Source organism: Phocoena sinus, chromosome 15 (assembly GCF_008692025.1).
Source record: "Phocoena sinus isolate mPhoSin1 chromosome 15, mPhoSin1.pri, whole genome shotgun sequence".
NCBI lineage: Eukaryota > Metazoa > Chordata > Mammalia > Artiodactyla > Phocoenidae > Phocoena > Phocoena sinus.
The window spans coordinates 58,369,152-58,389,987 of NC_045777.1; the positions used below are offsets into that span (position 1 = coordinate 58,369,152).

The 20,836-nt window shown below is 34.8% G+C and overlaps 1 protein-coding gene across 5 annotated transcripts in view; it reads left to right on the plus strand.

Moving 5' to 3' along the window:
- The window catches only part of ATF7IP2 (activating transcription factor 7 interacting protein 2), a 75,622-nt gene that overhangs the window by 31,509 nt on the left and 23,277 nt on the right, over positions 1–20,836 (plus strand). The window contains exons 7-9 of one of the 5 annotated variants that reach the window (XM_032605898.1): positions 17,407–17,477; positions 18,580–18,641; positions 19,081–19,147. In XM_032605898.1, the coding sequence (XP_032461789.1) occupies positions 17,407–17,477; positions 18,580–18,641; positions 19,081–19,147 (200 nt within the window). Of the gene's footprint in view, positions 1–1,219; positions 2,160–8,096; positions 8,230–14,194; positions 14,252–17,406; positions 17,478–18,579; positions 18,642–19,080; positions 19,148–20,836 lie in introns of those variants that run through there. The other 4 variants (XR_004345862.1, XM_032605900.1, XM_032605901.1 and 1 more) reach the window with 4 other exon arrangements.

Here is a 20,836-nt window from a genome sequence, read left to right on the forward strand (position 1 = left end):
GAGTCATCATCAGCTCAAAATAGATGTAGGATTTTATAAAATACATGTTTATGATTAACAAAAAATTCTTGGCAAACTTGGGATAGGAGGTACCTTCCTTAATTTGATAAAGAGTATCTATAAAAACCCTAAAACAAATCTGATAGTGAAATATTGGAAATATTCCCTTTGAGATAAAAATAGAAGGATGCCTGCTGTTACCACTTTAAGGTTATACTGGATATCTTAGCTAATGCAAAAATGCAGAAAAACAAAAGAAAGAAAAATATAAAAGATTCAAAAAGAAGAAACAATAAATATTATTACTACTCCTAGATGATTGGGGGTATATATGTAGGAAATCCAAAGGAATTTACAGATAAATTATTAGGATTAATAAGAGTTTAGCAAGATTGCTAAACTCAAACGTATAAGAAATCAATTGTATTCCTACAAGATATAAAAAATTAGGAAATGAAAAAATTTTAAACATATTATAGTATTAAATGTATCAAGTACCTAGAAATACAATTAACGAGGCATGTAATAACTGAAGAAAATTACGAAACTTTGAGATATTGAAGAAGAATTCATTGGAGAAACGTACTATGTTTATGGTTTGGACAATACAATATTAAAAATGCTTTTACTTTTGTTCAAATTCATTTATAGAGGACAGTTTCAGTCAGTTTCCCAGTGTGTAATTTTACGGAACTTGACAAGCTGATTTCATTCGAAAATGTATATATAAATGCAATGGGTTAAGAGGCCAAGATACCCTTTAAGTAGAGAAACAGAATGGAAGGAATTTGCCATCAGATGTCAGGACATTATGAAACTGCAGTAATTAGGATAATGTGATATTGGCAAGTACTAGACAACAGAGCTGTGTAACAGAGAGTCTGGAAACCTATACCTATATGTATTATGTGATTTGTGTTGGAGATTGTATGGCAGATCAATTGGGAAATGATTGACTTTAGTAAGTTCATATTGCTGTTCATATTGTGAGAAATATAAAAGAAATTGGATCCCTGAGTCCAGTCCCTGTACATGAATCTCAAGTGAATTAAAGAACTAAATATCTAAAGGAAAATTATGAAGCTTTTAGAAGGTAACATAAAATGTCTTCATGAACTTCAGATAAGGAAAGATATCTTCAGACACAAATACCCTTGCCATAAAAGAAAAAAAAGATCAATTTTACCACATTAAAATTAGAAACTTCTTTTCTCAAAAGGCACTATAAAGATAGTGAGAAGACAGGCCATCAAGTGGGAGAAGATACTGGCAGCACATATAACCTATAGAGGACTAGTACCCAGAATATATATAAAGAACTTCAACAAATCAATGAGTAAAAGCCAGATAATGCAAAAGAAAAATGGGCAAAAGACTCGTACATCTACTTCACAAAAGAGGAATTCCAAATGGCAAATAAACATATGAAAAGGTGCTCATCTTCACTAGTAATCAGGGAAATGCAAATTAAAACCACAATGAGATACCATTTCATATCAGGTAAGGAAAAGTAAAACATTTAAAAATCTGACAATACCAGGTATTGGTGAGGTTTTGAAATAAGAGGAATTGGTTTTAGTTAATATTTTGTTGGGTGAGTAAATTGGTATAGTACGTTAGAAAAAATTTGGCATTATCTAGAAATATTGAAGATCTGAATATCCTTTGACCTAGCAGTCCTATTCCTTGGTATATACCCTAGCTAGAGACATGTTCACATGTGCAATAGGACATATCTAGAGGAATGTTTATTAGCAGCATTTTCCATAATAGCCAAAAACCAGAAGGCAAAGAAGTCCATCTACAGCTGAAAAGAAAAATAATTGCTGTAAGTCCATACGGTAGAATTTTGTACATTAATGAAAGTGAAGGAACTACAGTCACATGTAACAGTATGTTACTCCCACAAAAAACATTATTGAAAGGCAGACACAAGGAATAGTATGATTCCATTCAAATGAAGTTCAAAAATAGCCAGCAAAAAGTACATTATTTATGAATTCAAAGCTAGATGGTAAATCTAAAGAGTAAAACAAGGGGATTAGTACCACAAATGCTATTTATTGAGGAGATTTATGATTCAGGATGGAGGCACGTGGGTTTCTGAAGTGCTGATAATTTAAAATGTATTTATCTGGGGCTTCCCTGGTGGCACAGTGGTTGAGGGTCTGCCTGCTGATGCAGGGGACACGGGTTCGTGACCCGGTCCGGGAAGATCCCACATGCCGCAGAGCGGCTGGGCCCGTGAGCCATGGCCGCTGGGCCTGCGCGTCTGGAGCCTGTGCTCCACGGTGGGAGAGGCCACAGCAGTGAGAGGCCCCTGTACCGCAAAAAAAAAAAAAAAAAAAAGGTTAAAATGTATTTATCTGAGTAGTGGCTACATGGATGCTAGCTTTATAGTTATTTATTAAGCTGAACATGTATTTTTAATCCAATTTGAAAATAATTATTAATTGGAAAGTTTAGATTATGTTTAATGTAATCTTACTGATATATGTGGGCTCATAACTATAATCTTAATACTTGTTTTCTATTTGTTGCATTATTTTATGGTCCTTTTCCCTTATCTGTGTCTGTTTTTTTCTCTACTTATTTTAGCCTTCTTTTGGATTTCTTTTTCCCATTCCCCATTAGCTCATTAATTATACATCTTTCATTGTACCTTTTGAAGTTATCCTAAAGATCATGATATGGATTCTTGACTCTAACATTAGAGTCTAATATGAATTGCTACTTTTACCATTTTATAGGCAATGCTTGACCTTAGAACACTTTTAACTCCATTTAGTGCTCCCTCCCATTGTTTGTTTCATGCATTTAAGTTTTACATTATTTTAAATCTCATAAGACAATATCATTACTTTGTACAGTCATTCACTTAGAGTTACCCAAATACAGTTGTTGACTCTTGAACAACAAGGGTTTGAACTACTCGAGTCTACTCGTATACATGGATTTTTTTTCAATAAATGTAGTACTTATAAACAAATAATTTCTTTTTCACATTTTCTTTTCATTTTTGATGTCTAATGTTTGTAATACATATAACATCTATGGTATTTGTATCATTAGGACAATATTGATATAGGTACTGACAGACGATTCATCTTGTAAACAGACAGCATAAACTTATAGTATCAATAAATAGAGGACACTACTGCAACTGTATTTTCCTTATGATTTTCTTAATATTTTTTTCTACCTTTATTGTAAGAACACAGTATATAATATATATAACATACAAAGTATGTGTTAATCGACTGTTTATGTTAACAGTAAGCCTTCTAGTCAACAGTAGGCTATTACTAGTTTGGGGATGAGTCGAAAGTTATACTTGGATTTTCTGATGCCTTCATTGTGCAAGGGTCAAGTGTATTTACCCTTTCTGTTGCTCTTTATTTCTTCCGGTATTTCCATCTGGGATAATTTTTCATCTGCCTGAAGAATTCCATTTATTATTTATTTTAAAAATTCTGCTCAGGATAAACTTTGTTTTTATTTGTCTGGAAATAATTTCATTTTGTCTTTATTTTTAAAGGATATTTCAACATAGGTATTGAATTATAGGTTGGCAGTTATTTTTAGCACTTTCAAGATGTCATTACATTGTTTTCTGACTTCTGTAATTTCTGTTGAAAAGTTAGATATCCATCTTCTTGTTCCTTCTTTGAGGATGGTGTCTATTTGTCTAGCTGCTTTCAAGATAGTCTACATATTTTTGGTTTTCATCAGTATATTCTATGATGCTGGCAGTGGGGGGGGGATTAATTTATCCTAATTGGGGCTCATAGTTTTTCTTGAATCTGTGACTTCATGTCTTTCATTATCTTTGGAAAATTCTTGGCTATTATCTTTTTAGATATTGCTTCTGCACCATTCTGTCTTTTCTCCCCTTCTGGTATTCCAATTATACTCTTCTGTGTACACTCCATCTATTTTGTTCTCCATGCTTTTGTCTGGATAGTTTCTACAATTTTCTAGTTTATTCTCTCTTTAGCTGTATCCAAGTGGCTGTTAAACTCACGTATTTAGTTCTTAGTTTCAGTTTTTTTAATTTTCCAGTCTCCTCTTTTCATTGGATCCATTTTCTCTCCATTATTATAACTCTAGAGAAATCCAGGAGGCTTTATAATTGTTTCTTCTGATACCCCAAGTGTTGAAGAAATTAGTGCCACTACTAACTTTCTATGTCTATAGTCATGGTTCGATTTAGAAGTTTAAGCATTTTCTTTTTAGAATGTGAAGAAAATGGGAAAGGCAGTAACAGCTGAGCTGAGGAAGCTCATAGAAGAGAAGGCCTGTGGACCAGAACACATATTTGATGAAGGAACTTGCTTAAATAAAAAGAAAATGCTTTCATATGCAATCTTTTCCAAAGAGGAAAAGTAAGCATCAAGGTCTAAGGCACCCAAGAACAGACCACTTCACCAGTGTTGATGGAATGAAACATTAATATTGTCTGAAAAATAAGTCTTGCATTGAATTTCATGTGAAGAAATGTTTACAGAGATACAAAGGAGAAAAAAGTAGTTACCAGCCATAGTATTATAAGAAATTTTCCACTGTTTTTCATGTGCTCCTTCCTACTTGTTATTAACACTTATTTAATCTCACGTTTATGACATATCCCTCTTTAACAGATCAGGAAACCAAGTTTCCTGTCCCCCAAACACTGAGCTAGTAAATGGCAGAGCCAGGATTTAGACCTAGACAGTTTTGTCTCCAGATCCCATTATTGAACTATGTACTACATTATAACGTTACCTGGAGAATTTTAATTACTGATTTTAGACACAGAAGTTTTTCTCCAACGTAGAATACAAGTAGAAAAATAGGTGCATCTAGAAGACCACGAAAATCATCAGTGTCCTCAGTTTTCCTCCCAGATATGGTTCATTAAAAAAAGAGCCATCATTGGAAGCAGTCAGTGGAACAGTTTCATGAAAGTTACATATCATTAAATGCTCAGTGGAATTCCAATCTTTAGTGTGTAGATGTATAAATGAATTTCTCAGGATAAGCATTAGCAGCTTTACATACATACATACACAGACACATAATTTTTAAAATAAAGTTAATTGACCTATAATACCTACTGAAAACTGCACAAACAGTAAATGTATAGTTTGGTGAATTTTGACAAAGTAAACACATTTTGTAATTATCACCCAGATCAAAAAACAACACCAATGGCATCTGTTCTGCCTCATGCCAGTCACAAGTCCCACCCCTACCACACTGACTTCAGTAAACATCATCTTAACCTCTAACACCATAAGTTGTTTTCGTTTACTTTTCACCTTTATATAAATGGAATCATACTCAATGAACTCTTTGGTGTCTTGCCTCTTTTGCCCAACTTTATGTGTTAAGAGATTCATCCATGCTGTTGCTTAGCAACAATAATTTGATCATTCTCATTGCTATATAATGTCCATCATATGAATATACCACAGCTTATTCCATTCACAACTGTTGATGGACATCTGAGTTATTTGCAGATTGGGGAAATTATGATTAGTGCTGCTATGAACATTCCTTTACGTGTTTGTTGGTGAATATACATAGGTAAATTTCTGTTGGACCTTTGACTGGAAGTGGAATTGGTAGGTCATAGGATATGTGTATTTTCAGGTTTAATAGATACTACTAAATACCAAAGAAGTTGTATCAAGTTACACTCCCAATGAGAGTATATGAGGTTTTTCTTATTCTATATCCTTGTCAACACTTGGTATTATCTGCCTTTTTCACTTTAGCCACACTGGCATGTTTATAGCATCACATACAGGCATGCCTTGTTTCTTTGTGCTTTGCTTTATTTTGCTTCACAGATATTGTGGTTTTTTACAAACTGAAGGTTTATGGCAACCCTGCGTCAATTCTGTTGGCACCATTTTTCCAATAGCATTTGCTCACTTTGTGTCACAGTTTGGCAATTCTCACAGTATTTTTTTTTCCTCACAATATTTCAGACTTTTCCATTACGATTTGTCATGGTGATCTGTGATCAGTGATCTTTGATGTCACTATTGTACTTTTTGGGGGTTGCCACAAACCACACCCATATAAGACAGCAACTTAATAAATGTGTGCATTCTGACTGTTCCACTGACCTCATCTGTCTCCTTTCCTCAGGCCTCCCTACTCCCTGAGACATAACAATATTGAAATTAGGCCAGTTAATAACCTTACAATGGTCTCTAAATGTTTAAGTGAAAGAAGACCTACATGTCTCTCACTTTAAGTCAAAAGCTAGAAATTAAGCTTAGTGAGGAGGGCATGTTGAAAGCTGAGACAAGCCAAAAGCTAGGCCTTTTGCACCAAATAGTTAGCCAAGTTGTGAATGCAAAGGAAAAGTTCTTGAAGGAAATTAAAAGTGCTACTCCAGAACACGTGAATGATAAGAAAGCGAAATAGCCTTATTATTGATATAGAGAAAGTTTAAGGTCAAATCAGCCACAGCATTCCCTTAAGCCAAAGCTTAATCCAGAGCAAGGCTCTAACTCTTCAATTCTGTGAAGGCTTAGAGTGATGAGGAAGAAGCTGCAGAAAAAAAAGTTTGCAGAGGTTGGTTCATGAGGTTTAAGGTAAGAAGTCATCTCTATAACATAAAAGTGCAATGTAACGCAGCAAATACTGATGTAGAAGCTGCAGCAAGCTATTCAGAAGATCTACCAAAGATAATTAATCAAAGTGGTTACATTAAACAAAAGATTTTCAGTGTAGAAGAAATAACCTTAAATAGCAAGAAGATACCATGTAGGACTTTCATAGCTACATAGAAGTCAATACCTGGCTTCAAACTTCAAAGAACAGGCTGACTCTCTTTTTGAGGGCTAGTGCAGCTGGTGACTTTTAGGTTGAAGCCAGTACTCATTTACCATTCCAAAAATCTTAGGGCCCTTAAGAATTATGCTAAATCTGCTTTGCCTGTGCTATATAAGTAGAACAACAATGCCTGGCTGACAGCATATCCAGGCTTGGATTACTGAATATTTTACTCAACTGAATGTTTGAGACCTACTGCTCAGAAAAAAGATTCCTCTCAAAATTTACTGCTCAAAGGGGACTTCCCTGGTGGTGGAGTGGTTAAGAATCCGCCTGCCAGTGCAGGGGACACGGGTTCAATCCCTGGTCTGGGGAAGATCCCACATGCTGTGGAGCATCTAAGCTCGTGTCCCACAACTACTGAAGCCCACGTGCCTAGAGCCCAGAGCCTGTGCTCTGCAACAGAAGAAGCCACTGAAATGAGAAGACTGCACACTACAATGAAGAGTAGCCCCCACTCACCACAACTAGAGAAAGCCCACGCACAGCAACAAAGACCCAATGCAGCCAAAAATAAATAAATTTAAGAAAAAAATTTACTGCTCATTGACAATGCACCTGGCCACCCAAGAACTCTGATGGAGATATACAATGAGATTATTGTTGTTTTCATGCCTGCTAACACAGCATCCTTTCTGCAGCCCATGGGTCAAGTAATTTCAACTTTCAAGCTTATTATTTTAAGTACTTTGTAAAGCTGTTGCTGCCATAGATAGTGATTCCTTCAATGGATCTGAGCAAAGTAATTTGAAAACCTTCTGGAAAGGATTCACCATTCTAGATACATTAAGAACATTCATGGTTCATGGCAAGAGGTCAAAAGATCAACATTAACAGAAGTTTGGAAGAGGTTTACTCTAACCTTCATGGATGACTTTGAGAGGTTCAAGACTTCAGTGGAGGAAGTAACTGCAGATGTAGAAATAGCAAGAGAACTAGAATTAGAAGTGGAGCCTGAAGGTGACTGAATTGCTGTAATCTCATGATAAACTTTAACGGATGAGCAAAGAAAGTGGTTTCTTGAGATGGAATCTATTCTTGATGAAGATCCTGTGAAGACTGTTGAAGTGACGACAGAGGATTTAGAACATTACATAAACTTAGTTGATAAAGCAGTGGTTGGGTTTAAGAAGATTGACTCAAACTTTGAAAGAAGTTTTACTGTGGGTAAAATGCTATCAAACAGCATTGCATGCTTCAGAAAACCAATCACTTGTGAAAGGATGAGTTAATTCATGCAGCAAATTTCATTGTTTTATTTTAAGAAATTGCCAGAGCCACCCCAGCCGTCAGCAACCACCACCCTGATCAGTCAGCAGCCATCAGCATCAACACAAGACCATCCAGCAACAAAAAGATTACAACTTACTGAAGGCTTAGATGATGGTTAGCATTTTTAGCAATGAAATATTTTAAAATTAAGGTATGTATTGTTTTTTTAGACATAATGCTATTGCACACTTAATAGACTATAGTATACAGCACACTATAACTTTTAACTTTTAAACATAACTTTTATATGCACTGGGAAATCAAAAAATTCAAGTGATTCACTTTATTGAGATATTCGCTTAATATTGTTGTGGTCTGGAATCAAACCCGCAATATCTCTAAGATATGCCTGTATTCGTTTTAATTTGTTTCCTTCTCATAATGAAATTAAGCACTTTTTTATATTTGTTAGTCATTTGGATATCTTCTTTCATAAAGTTTCTCTAAGACTTTTGCATGTTTTTCTTTTGAGTTGCCTGTCTTAAGTTTTTTATCAGATATATTGACAACAAGTATCTTTTCCCATTCCAAGTCTTTCCACTTTCATAATAGTGCCTTTATATGTATTGACTCTTCTTAATTTCAGTGTAGTCTTTTTTTTCATAGATTGTGCTTTTCTGATGAATGTTCCATCTGGTTTTGACTATTTTCTCCATCTTTCCTCAGTATTCTTAAAACTATTCATCATAGTTTTTTGGGGTTTTTTTGTTTTGTTTTGTTTTGCGGTATGTGGGCCTCTCACTGTTGTGGCCTCTCCCATTGCGGAGCCCAGGCTCCGGACGCACAGGCTCAATGGCCATGGCTCACGGGCCCAGCCACTCCGCAGCATGTGGGATCTTCCTGGACCGGGGCACGAACCCGTGTCTCCTGCATCGGCAGGTGGACTCTCAACCACTGCACCACCAGGGAAGCCCAGTTTTTTTTTTTTTTTTTTATGTCCTTGTTTTATAACTCCAGTACCTCAATCATCTGTACATATGTTTTTATTGTTTTTCTCTGTTTCTAGTCATTTGATTCTGTCTGTTAGTATGCTTGATAGTTTCTGAAGAATTGGTGAGGCTCTGAACAATATCTTTCTATAGACGAGATTTATTCTGTTCTCTGGCAGGTAGAGTAGGGCCTGGTCACCTAATCTGCTAAGGTAATGGTATAAATTCAGGCCTGTTGTTATTTTGGTAAGTCTCCTATATCTACTTCACTCTGGCTTTTAAGATGTAGCCCTTAGTGGATTCCAGCTGAAAGCTTGGAGTGTTCACCAGGGCCTCTCCACCTTGGTGGCTTCTAAATCTTTACCTTTACCTCCTCAGCCCAAAATTCCAATGAGATTGCCAAAAATTTCACTCTGATTTTTAGTCTTTCTGCTTAATGTCTTAGACTCCTTAATAACATTATATTTGATATACTGTAGCAGCAAATAAAGATATTTAAAACATTAGAAATATAGAAATATTAAATGAAGAATTTTGAGATTGATAAGAGATTTTGACTATAGTATAATGAAAAGAATTGCTTATAGTTGTAGTTAAGCAACAAAATAAATACAGCTATTAGTCTTTCATCCACTATGACTATTATTGAATACTAGTAGAAAAAATATGTACAAAATAAACTTTGTAAGTTGTGTTAAAGGCCAAAAATGAGTAGAAGAGTAAAATATTATTGATAAAATTTAGATCTGAACGTTTTTGTTGTTAATTGAACTTAGAAATAATAGCTTTTGTCAGAATCTTTTATTGATAAATTTGATATGGAAAAAATTATTGAATTTGTTTAAAAGTGCACATGAAAAACAGTTGATTTCACAAAATGGAAATCAGTGTGTGGGAAATGTATCCTTCTGCTCATGAAGTATTAACTGCACAGGAATTGTTCTTTTGCTGTAAACAAACAGAAAACTAGACTAAAGAAAAGAAATTGTGTTTAGACATTGTTCAACAGGAAGCACACAATTATGATCCCTGTGAGAAAAGAAACAAAAGAAATGCACCCTACCATTGTGCCAGTTCTGCCTGGAGGCATTTCCCAAGTTGAAAAGCAGGGGTGGGAGGAGCCCAAACAGCCTGGTGGTCTTGGTGCCTTTAGATCAGATATTGGAGAATATGAATTATCTAGAATTTGTGAGGCAGAGCAAGAGAGGTAATTGCATAATGGTAGAGCTCTGGAGATCTGCAAAGGGAACCCCTTGAATCATTGGCTGAATACAGATCTGTATATGCAAAGCATGAAACTACAAGAGGCTGGGGCAAGAACCACTGAAAAGAAGAAGGCCATACATTTTTTGGAGGTTGCACAGGGCTGGGAACATTTTGCTTTCTCACTGGCTGTAATGAAGAGACTTAGCACGCACCAACAGGTAGAGTCCTTAGATGGGTATAGCTGTAGTGAGGCTAAATTAATTCTGGGCTAAAAGACTCCAGTGGACCTACCCCAGAAAGCTAAAAGGACTCAAAGGAGTCAGAACTAATCATGGGTAATTTAACTATATGCCAGAACAAAGTCCAGCACTCTGATAGAATGAAACATCATCCAACAGTGTGAATTTAACAATGTCTGACATCTAATAAAAATTTACCAAGCATGCAAAATATGAAAAGTAACCCATAACAAGGAGAAAACCAAAATGATAGAAACAGAATTAATATGGTTGTTGGACTTAGCAGACAACATAAAATAGCAATTATCAGTATATTATTCATATCTAACAACATAGAGGAGAATGTCAACGTGATGGAAATGGAAGATGTTAAAAGAAAGACCCAAATTGTACTTCTAGAGATGAGAAAGACAATAAAGTGAAAAGTACATTGGATAGGATTAATAACAGAATAATTACTGGCTTTTTAAAAATCAGTGAAATACCAGAAACTCTTCAGACAAAAGCATGGGGAGAAAACAGGCTAACAAAAAAATGAACAGAGCATCAGAGACTTGTAGAACAGTATCAAGTAGTCTAATATATGTATATATCATTGAAGTCATCACTAGGCAGGGGGGCAGGAAAATATATCTAAAATTTGTCCAATTCTAAACCCATAAATAGGAAGAAAGAAAGGTTAACAAAGCTAAGCAGACGCATAAAGGAAAAGCACATCATAACCAGACTGCTAAAAATCAATGGTGACAAAATCTTAAAAGCAGCCAGAGAGAAAAGACACATTACATAGAAAGGAACAAAAAATAAGATGAGAATTCTCACTGTAAACTATTCAAACTTTAGAGATGTCGAAAAGGAGACATCTCTAAAGTACTGAAATGGAGAGACATCTCTAAAATCATTAAAAGAGGAACTGTCTACAGTTTCTACAGTTCTACACTCAGTGAAAATATCTTTCAGATGTGTACAAGAAAATGGACTTTTTCATACTCAAAAAAAGTGAAAGAATACAATCAGCAGCAAAATTGCACTACAGGGAATGCTAAAGGAGTTTCTTCAGGTAGAAGGAAAAATAATATCAGATGGAAATTTGGATCTATACAAAGGTAAAGTTATGAAGGGTGCTGGAAATTATAATATGTGGATAAATATAAAATATTTTATTGTTTCTATATAGGGTATATATGTGTGTATATATCACACTATTCCTTTGTACTATGTGGTGTGTATATATATGTTATAATACTGGTTGTCTGTAGTATTTCTGTGTACAGGCAACAAACAGTTGGAATTTTAAATTAATACCATTTACAGTAATATCAGAGTATGATATTCATAGGGGTAAATTACCAAAATACATATAAGACCTAACTCCAAAACAAGATTTCTGGTCCAGCGTGTAAGGTGTCATCACTCCATACTAACAAGTAAAAGCTGAACAGACTGAAAGAACCACTCTTCTGTGATCCACCAGAGAAGTAAGGTCATAGAGCAAACTACTGACACCCAAATTGGAGAGAGAAACAGGCGGAAACAGAATCAAAAACGCCCTGGAAGTGGAGCAAAAACCTCCGTGGCAACCACTGCTGGGGTAGGGAAAACCTAAATTGTAATTGCTGGAGGCTCAGAGTAAATAAATCTCAGAGATAAAAACTCCAAGGGGGGGGGGTCCAGATAAGTGGGGGCACAATTTGTGAGTTTTACCTCTAGAGCTCTACTGATCTTTGCAGTGAATATTGAAGAAAAATCCTCTCATGCTTCCAGCAGGGGGCAAGATAAAAAGAAGCTTTTGAAATGCACCAGAGCACTCTGTTCTTAACAAGCCCTGCCATCAGGAGAAAGTATTACCAAAGATTAACCTATCTGGAGGAAAGGAAATATCTAATACCTACTCCCTCCAGCCTTCCATATGGAGGAAGAGAAATACCCAACTCTAGCCCCTCTAGCCATCCTGTCCCACCTAAGAGGGGTTTGGAGACTGGGCTGCATTAGTGAATTTCATACTCTAGGGGCACAGGCTCATTAAAAGACTGAGACCTACCCATAGGACTAGTAAGAATGCTTCCCCTTCCCCACATTTTACCACTACATTACTAAAGGCATGTTTACCATAGTTCCTTTTACCCAGTACATCATGTCTCCCTTTCAAACAAAGAAGTTACATATTAAAAACATTAAAAAAAGACATATTAAAAACCAGAAAACACACATTTGAAGAGACTGAGCAAGCATCAGAACCAGAGTCAGATATGGCAGGAAATGTTCAAATTACTAGACCAGGGAATTTTTTTAAACTATGATGAATGTGCTTTAATGGAAAAAGTAGACAAAATGCAAGAACTGTTAGGTAATGTAAGAAGAGAGATGGAAATTCTAAGAAAAAGAAATGGTTGAGATCAAAACTACTAACAGAATGAGGAAAGCCTTTGATGGGCTCATTAGTAGAATAGACATGGCTGAGGAAAGAATCACCAACCTTAAGAATATGACAATAGAAACTTCCAAAATGGCAAAGCAAAGAGAAAATAAAAGACAAAAACAACCCAGAATATCCAAAAAACTTAGGACAACTACAAAGGGAGTTATATATGCATAATGGGAATTCCAGGAAGAAAAAAGAAAGGAACAAAAGCAATATTTGAAGTAACTGTGACTAAGAATTTCTCCCAAATTAATGTTAGACACCAAGCCACAGATCCAGGAAGCTCAGAGAACACTAAGCAGGATAAATACCTAAAAGAGTACACCTAGACATATCATATTTAAACTTCAGAAAATCAAAGCTAAAATCTTGAAAGAAGCCAAGGAAAAACACCATACCTGTAGAGGAGCAAAGGTAAGACTTACATTCAACTTCTCCTTAGAAACTATGCAAACAAGAAGAAAGTAGAGTGAAATATTTAAAGTGTTGAGAGAACAAAACTTACCAACCTAAAATTCTTTACAGTGTGAAATTATCTTTCAAAGGTGAAGGAAAAAGACTTTCTCAGGCAAAACAAAAATTTAGGGTATTAGTTGCCAGTAGATCTGCCTTGGCGGGAAATGTTAAAATTCTTCACAGAGAAGGAAAATAGTATGTCAGAAAATCAGATCTACATAAAGAAAAAGGAAGATCATCAGAGAAGGAATGAGTGAAGATAAAATAGAATGTTTTATCTTTCTTATTATTAATTGATTTAACTGACAAGAGTTCAAATTAATAGCAACAATGTATTTGATTATGTATGCTTGTGTGTGTGTGTGTGTGTGTGTGTGTGTGTGTGTGCATGCATGCTGCATTCACGCACTTATATATAAGTGAAATGAATGGCAGCAATGATTGAAAAGGAACAGGAAAGAGGAATTAGGAATATTTTGTTATTATAAGGTACTTGTACTACTTGTGAAGCAGTATAGTATTATTTGACAATTGACTCGGATTAGTTGTCAATATGTATTACAAACTCTGGGGCAACCACTAAATACAGAAGTATAGTTTGCTAAGAAAGGAGAGAAAATGGAATCATGTAAAATGTAGTTTTATTCATAACTGCCAAAACTTGGAAGCAACCAGGATGTCCTTCAGTAAGTGAATGGGTAAACAAATGTGGTATAGGGTTGGCCAAAGTTTCCATCGGTTTTTAAGTAAAAATAAAAGAAACATTTTTCATATTCCACCAAGAACTTTGTTGAACAACATATTCACCATTTTGTTCCACTACCTTCTGACATTTTCAGGCAACTTCATAATTCCATCTTTCCCAAAACTTGTTACCCTTTTTGAGCAAAGAACTGTTCCAGGTGCCTTTTACAGTCTTCCAGGGAGTTGAAATTTTTCCATTAAGAGAATTTTGTAAAGAGTGAAATAAATGGAAATCCAAAGGTGCAATGTCTGGCGAATACAGCAGATGAATCAGAACTTCCCAGCCAAGCTGTAACAGTTTTTGCCTGGTCATCAAAGAAACAGCGTGGACTTGGTTACCCTGATGGAAGATTATGCATTTTCTGTTGACTAATTCCGGATGCTTTTCATCGAGTGCTGCTTTCTTTTGGTCTAATTGGGAGCAGTACTTGTTGGAATTAATCGTTTTGGTTTTCCAGAAGGAGCTCACAATAGAGGACTCCCTTCCAATCCTACCATATACACATCATCACATTCTTGGTTAAGACTGGCCTTTGTGTGGTTGGTCGTGGTTCATTTCACTTGCCCCACGATCTCTTCCATCCACATTGTTGTACAGTATCCACTTTTCATCACCCGTCACAATTTGGTTTTTAAAATGGAATGTATTTCATTATGTTTCAGTAGAGAATCGCATGTGGAAATTGCGGTCAAGAAGTTTTTTTTTGCTTACCTTATGTGGAACCCAAACATCAAGGCGATTAACATAACCAAGCTGGTGGCAAATGATTTTCAACGGCTTGATATATTTTGAGTGTGTCCACTATCTCTTGCCTGGCATAATGTTAATTGTTCTCAATTAATGTCTTGATTTGATCTCTATCAACTTCAACTGGTCTACCCAACCGTGGAGCATCGTGCAGCAAGAAAATCTCCAGCACGAAAACTTTGCAAACCACTTTTGCACGCGTTCGATCAGTCATAGCACCTTCTCCATACACTGCACAAATCTTTTTTTGGCATTTCAGTTGCAAATAATAAAGCATAATGTGCTGAAAATGTTGCTTTTTTCTTCCATCAATATCAAAATGGCTTCACATAAATTTACCAATTTTGATAAGTTTTTTTAAATGCATGCTGATATGGCAGCTGACACAATACAATCTAACAAAACTATTTTGAATGAAGTTAAAGACATCTAAGCACTACTAGAATTCATGTTACGGAAAAAACCGAACAAACGTTTTGGCCAACCCAGTACATTCAGGCAATGGAATACTGTTTAGTGCTAAAAAAAAAAAAAAAATGATCTATCAAGCTATGAAAAGACATGGAGGAAACTTAAATTGCATATTATTAAGGGAAAAAAAGCCAATCTGAGAAGGCTGTATACTGTATGATTTCAACTATATGACATTCTAGAAAAGGCAAAACTGTGGAAATAGTAAAAAGATCAAATGTTGCCAGAGGTTGGTGGGGAGGGATGAATAGGCAGAGCACTGGGGATTTTTAGGGCAGTGAAACTATTTTTTATTATACTGTAATGGTGGCTACATGTCATTATATACTTGTCAAAATCCACAGAATATCCTAACACTAAGAGTGAATGTTATTGTAAACTATGAAGTTTGGGGGTAATGATGTTGTTAACATAGTTTCATCAGTTGTAACAACAGTACCCACTGATAAAGGATTTTGTGGGAGGTTGTGTGTGGGAGGGATAGGGGGTATATGGGAAAACGCTGTAGTCAATTTTGCTGTAAACCTAAAGCTGCTGTAAAAAAAAAACCCAGTTAATAATTTTTAAAAGTACAAAATATTGCTGTGAAAAATTAATGGAAATATAAATATATGGTGAGATATGCCATAAATCTATGGTGAGATATGCCATGTTTACAAATCAGAAAATTCATTGTTAATGTCACTTCACCCAAATTGTTTTGTATATTTAACGCACCCTTAAACAAAATCATGGCATCCTTTTCTGTAGAAAGTAACAAACTGATCATAAACTTGTATGAAATGCAAAAGACCTAGAAGGTGAAAACAGTGTTATAAGAGAACAACGTTGGAAGACATACACTACCTGAGTTCAAGACTTACTATAAAGCTATAGTAATTAAGAGAATGGTGTTGGCATAAGGATAGAAATATAAATCAATGGACAAATTAGAGAGTATATATAGAGTCCATTGGTTTTCAGCAAAGATGCCAAGGTAATTTAATGGGGAAGAGAGAGTTGTTTCAACAACTGTTGCTGGAATAACCAGAGGGGAAAAGTGAACCTCAACTCTTACACCATACACAAAAATAACTTGAAATGGATCATAGACCAAATACAAAGGCTAAAAATTAAAACATCTATAAGAAAATGGTACAACCCTGTGTGTAGAAAATTCATGTAGCAAATTAAATGGGCTTACTGAAATTTGTGTCAAGGTTTTCTTAACAAAAATTCTGATTTTAAATGTCACATTCAAAAAAGTGGAGTCGGGGTCAAATGGGAGCAAAAGACAGTCTCATGACTCAGAATATTCTGTAACCATAATCAGCATCCTTTATCATCATTGCATAGTAAATATTGCTACTATAGTGATACAGAGTAGTGGCAGAATTAATTTTTTAATATCTTTATTTTTTATAGTTCTACATCAGTAACAAAGTTTTAATCAGTTTCTTTTATACATTGTTTCATTTTCAAGAAGGCAAGTATATGTGCTAGAGTGACTTTTGTATATTTTGTACATTTATATATGTTGAATACTTATAGTTCATACATTTGGATTTATTGTAAATGGATTTCTATTAGTTTTTTTTAATAAATTTATTTATTTTTGGCTGCATTGGGTCTTTTGCTGCTGTGCGCGGGCTTTCTCTAGTTGCAGCGAGTGGGGGCTACTCTTCGTTGCAGTGCACGGGCTTCTCATTACAGTAGCTTCTCTTGTTGTGGAGCACAGGCTCTAGGTGCGCAGGCTTCAGTAGTTGTGGCACATGGGCTTAGTTACTCCGTGGCATGTGGAATCTTCCCGGACCAGGGCTCGAACCTGTGTCCCCTGCATTGGCAGGTGGATTCTTAACCACTGCGCCACCAGGGAAGCCCTCTACTAAGTGTTAAGGGTCTGTGTTTATTGTATATCATGAACTTTCGGTCATATAAATAATTGGCTATACACAGGGTTTCTTGGGTACTTGGTTTTATCATTTTCATTCCACATCCTCCCCATTGTTAGATTAAAACATATCAGTTATGAAATGTTAAATTAGAAGAATTAAAACCATTGATTGCACATCTCAGCATAATCACGTTTATTTTATTTATTTATTTCAGTAAAGATGATATCATGTTGATTTCTGTGGAAAGTCGTAATTTGACAACTCCAATTACATCAGATCCAACAGGTATCTTAAAATATGACCTATCAAATCAGAAAGCCTCAAATCAGTATTTGTTTAAAATAGAGAATTGAATATTATCTTTTAATAAAATAAAAGTTTTAATTCTACTCTCAAAAATGTTTAATTTATATCTGTGATTAATATTACCTGAATAAATCAGTGATTGCTTAATAAAATTGAGGTTTCTTGTTAACTTTGTGTTTATCAATTTATGGCCTTTTGTTTCTTTACTGTGTTTAATGGCTTTGTAAATTATAAAACTACTTACCTTTCATATCCGTTATTTGTACTTGTTTACTCTGGTCTTGTTGCTGATAGTGATGGTTTATTTTTTGTTTGTCTTTTGTTTTATCGAGTTGTAGTCTACTAGTTTGTCTAATCTTTAGTATCTTTGATTTTTTTAAACTTTTATAAATAATGCTTCTGTTACTCTTTAGAGTTTCTCATTACACTTAATGTAAAAATCTTTAACCTTAGATTTCCAATAAATTTCCTTTCCCTTAAAATAGCTATCTTTTTTGCCTAATTTCTCCTTCAAAATTCCCCATTTCCTTTTCATTTTTAATATACATTAGAGAGTTTAATTTGCATCTTAATTTCAGAAAGCTTTGTCTGCACTTACATAGCTACTTAATTGCCACTATGATTTGGGCTGTTAACATTGTAAATCAAATAGTTAAGGGATATTAAGCATTTATCTGAGGCTTTTACTGGTTCTGTGAAGAATCCTCCTCAGCCATCTCAGGTGGTCTAGTCTAAAGATACTATGAATAAAAAAATGTGTAAATTTCCAAGTTACTTTCTCAAATGCTATAGTGGTTTACAGATAGATACTCAAAAAAGAGTTACTAATATAGCTGTAAAGTTACAGAAGGAAAAAATCTTTTGAACCAAAATTAGAGTTTGCTTTTTTTTGGACTGGTTCATTGGTCTTTGGAATAAGTAAAGTCGATTGAATTACATTTTTGAGTTACAACCATGATTATATAATGGTTAATTAGCATCCCCATTATTATTGTTTCAGCATTCACATATTATAAAGTCCATAAATATTTAATAGTTAATAAACTTGTCAAATGTTCATATTTTAATAATTTTCTTTCAGATACTGGAAAAATTACATCAGGAAATTCTCACAATTCACCTGATGCTGAAACTGAAGCTACGGTAGGTATTAAATATTGTCTCTGAATATTGTTTATTTGAATACGTTAGTTCTAGGAACTTTAGTGTTGCTACATGTTGGATGACTCATCTTTGTCATTCATTCTTTGGGAGATTCATTCTCTGAGAAATTAATGTCTCCTAGTTAGAGTGACCAGGTTTCAGTCCAGCTTAAACGTTAAAAAGCAAACAGCTAATGATAAACATATTTCACAACCATATTTATTACCAAATTAACTCATTTAGACTCTGCTTAGTTATATTCACAGAAACCATATAGTATTTCACGAGCTTCTCTTTCATAGTAGAGTTAAATTAAGCTGTGAGACTTATAGAATGTTCAATCTCTAGCTTCTAAATAGTAATTTTAAATGATATGTGTTTTATTTTTAAAAAACATTTTCTGTTGAGGCAAAATCTTATTTTTTTAACAACTTTTCAGGCTAAAGAGAAGAAACTTGATTCTGTGATTGATCTAACGAAAGAAGGCCTGTCACACTGCAACACAGGTAAAGGATTTGTCTTTTTCAAGAAAGAGGGAAGGGTAACAACTCAAAATACATTTGACCCATTTATGAAGTTTTTTTTTGTGTGTTAGTGTGTGTATTTAGTAGCTCTATGCAGTTTCATCACGTGTAGATTTATGTAACTGCCACCACACTCAAATTATACAGCTGTTCTATCACTACAAGGTTCCCTCATGCTATCCCTTTATAGGATTTTTTTAAAGAGTTTGTTCCCAGTCCCTAAACCCTGGCAACCACTAATCTGTTCCTCACTGTTATAATTATATGTTGTTTCATGGATGTTATATAAATGTGATATAATATGTATCCTTCTGATATTGGCTTCTTTCCCTTAGCTTAATTTCCCCCAAGGGTCATCCAAGTTGTTTAGTAACTATTCCTTTTTATCCATGGTGTGGATGTGTAATGGTTTATCCATTCACTCACTGAAAGACATCTGGGTTGCTTGGGACTATTAGAAATCTCTTTTCTACCTGTGAGACACACCTTTTTTCCTTAACCATAGCAATACTGGCTGTGAGAGGATGCTAGGGCATAACATGAAAATGCAGAGGGAGAGTGACAGCAGTGCCCTCTTTCTCAGATTTAAACAAAAAGAAGTAAAATAGAGTCTTCTGGGGCTGGTAATCAATCATAAGGTTTCATCTCTTAATTGCACTTGAATGTTTATGGTACTCTTGATGAAATATTTGATTCCACTTATTAGCGTTAGTAAATTAATATTTAAAATGGAGATTACTACAGGAACTATATAGTCCAGTTCATTCTCCGATCTCAACTGTGGATCCAAACAAAGGTTGGAACCATTGGAATCTTTAGGCACCCCATGATAGAATCAAAAAACCCTTCAGTTTCCAATTTCATGAAGATTAGAATGAATTAAAAAATGAAATTGGAGTCCGTAATGAAGTAACAATTATGATTAACAATTTTAACATTAATTTTAACAATTAAGATTACTAAATATTTTTTAAACTACACAATACAGTATTCGAGTTGCAGTAAAATAAAAACACAGATTCATTCAGTGCTTGATAAAATAAGGTATACCTGTAATGGGGTTGAGGGGGGCTTCACTTTGAAATCGAGCAGTTGGAAAGATAAATCATGCCAATTCATGATGCTAACTCATGATAATGTGAATGTGAATCTGTCTTGTAAAATGTTCAGTTCTGAATAAGGGTATAGTTAGTTAGTCAGATGAAACTTGGACCATTTCTCATATTCCCAGGCTTGATGAATGGTATCACCAACTCATCCAGTTTCTCAAGCCAGAAGTAAGAGTCAGTTTTGACTCATAGATATGCCTCATTCCACTATGTAGTCAGCTTTCAAGCTCATCAGTTGTCTCCCGAAAAGCTAACAGATGTAGTCCATATATTTCCTTATTCCAGAATTCTATCATCTGTAGTCTATTGCCATAACTTAATAACTAATATTTCTGTCCTAATATACTGCTTTTAATGAATCTTCTAAGTTGCCACTAAAATATTATTTCCTGTATCCAAATCTGGTTATGTTTTTGTCTTTAGGGTAAAATCCAAATCTTTAACAAGATATACAAAATTCTTAATGACTTAAACCCTGAAAACGTTTCTAGATTTATCTTCTACAGATTCCTTACCTCTTCTTTGATAGCTTCTCAGTAGGTAGTGCTTCTTCTCTCCTTGC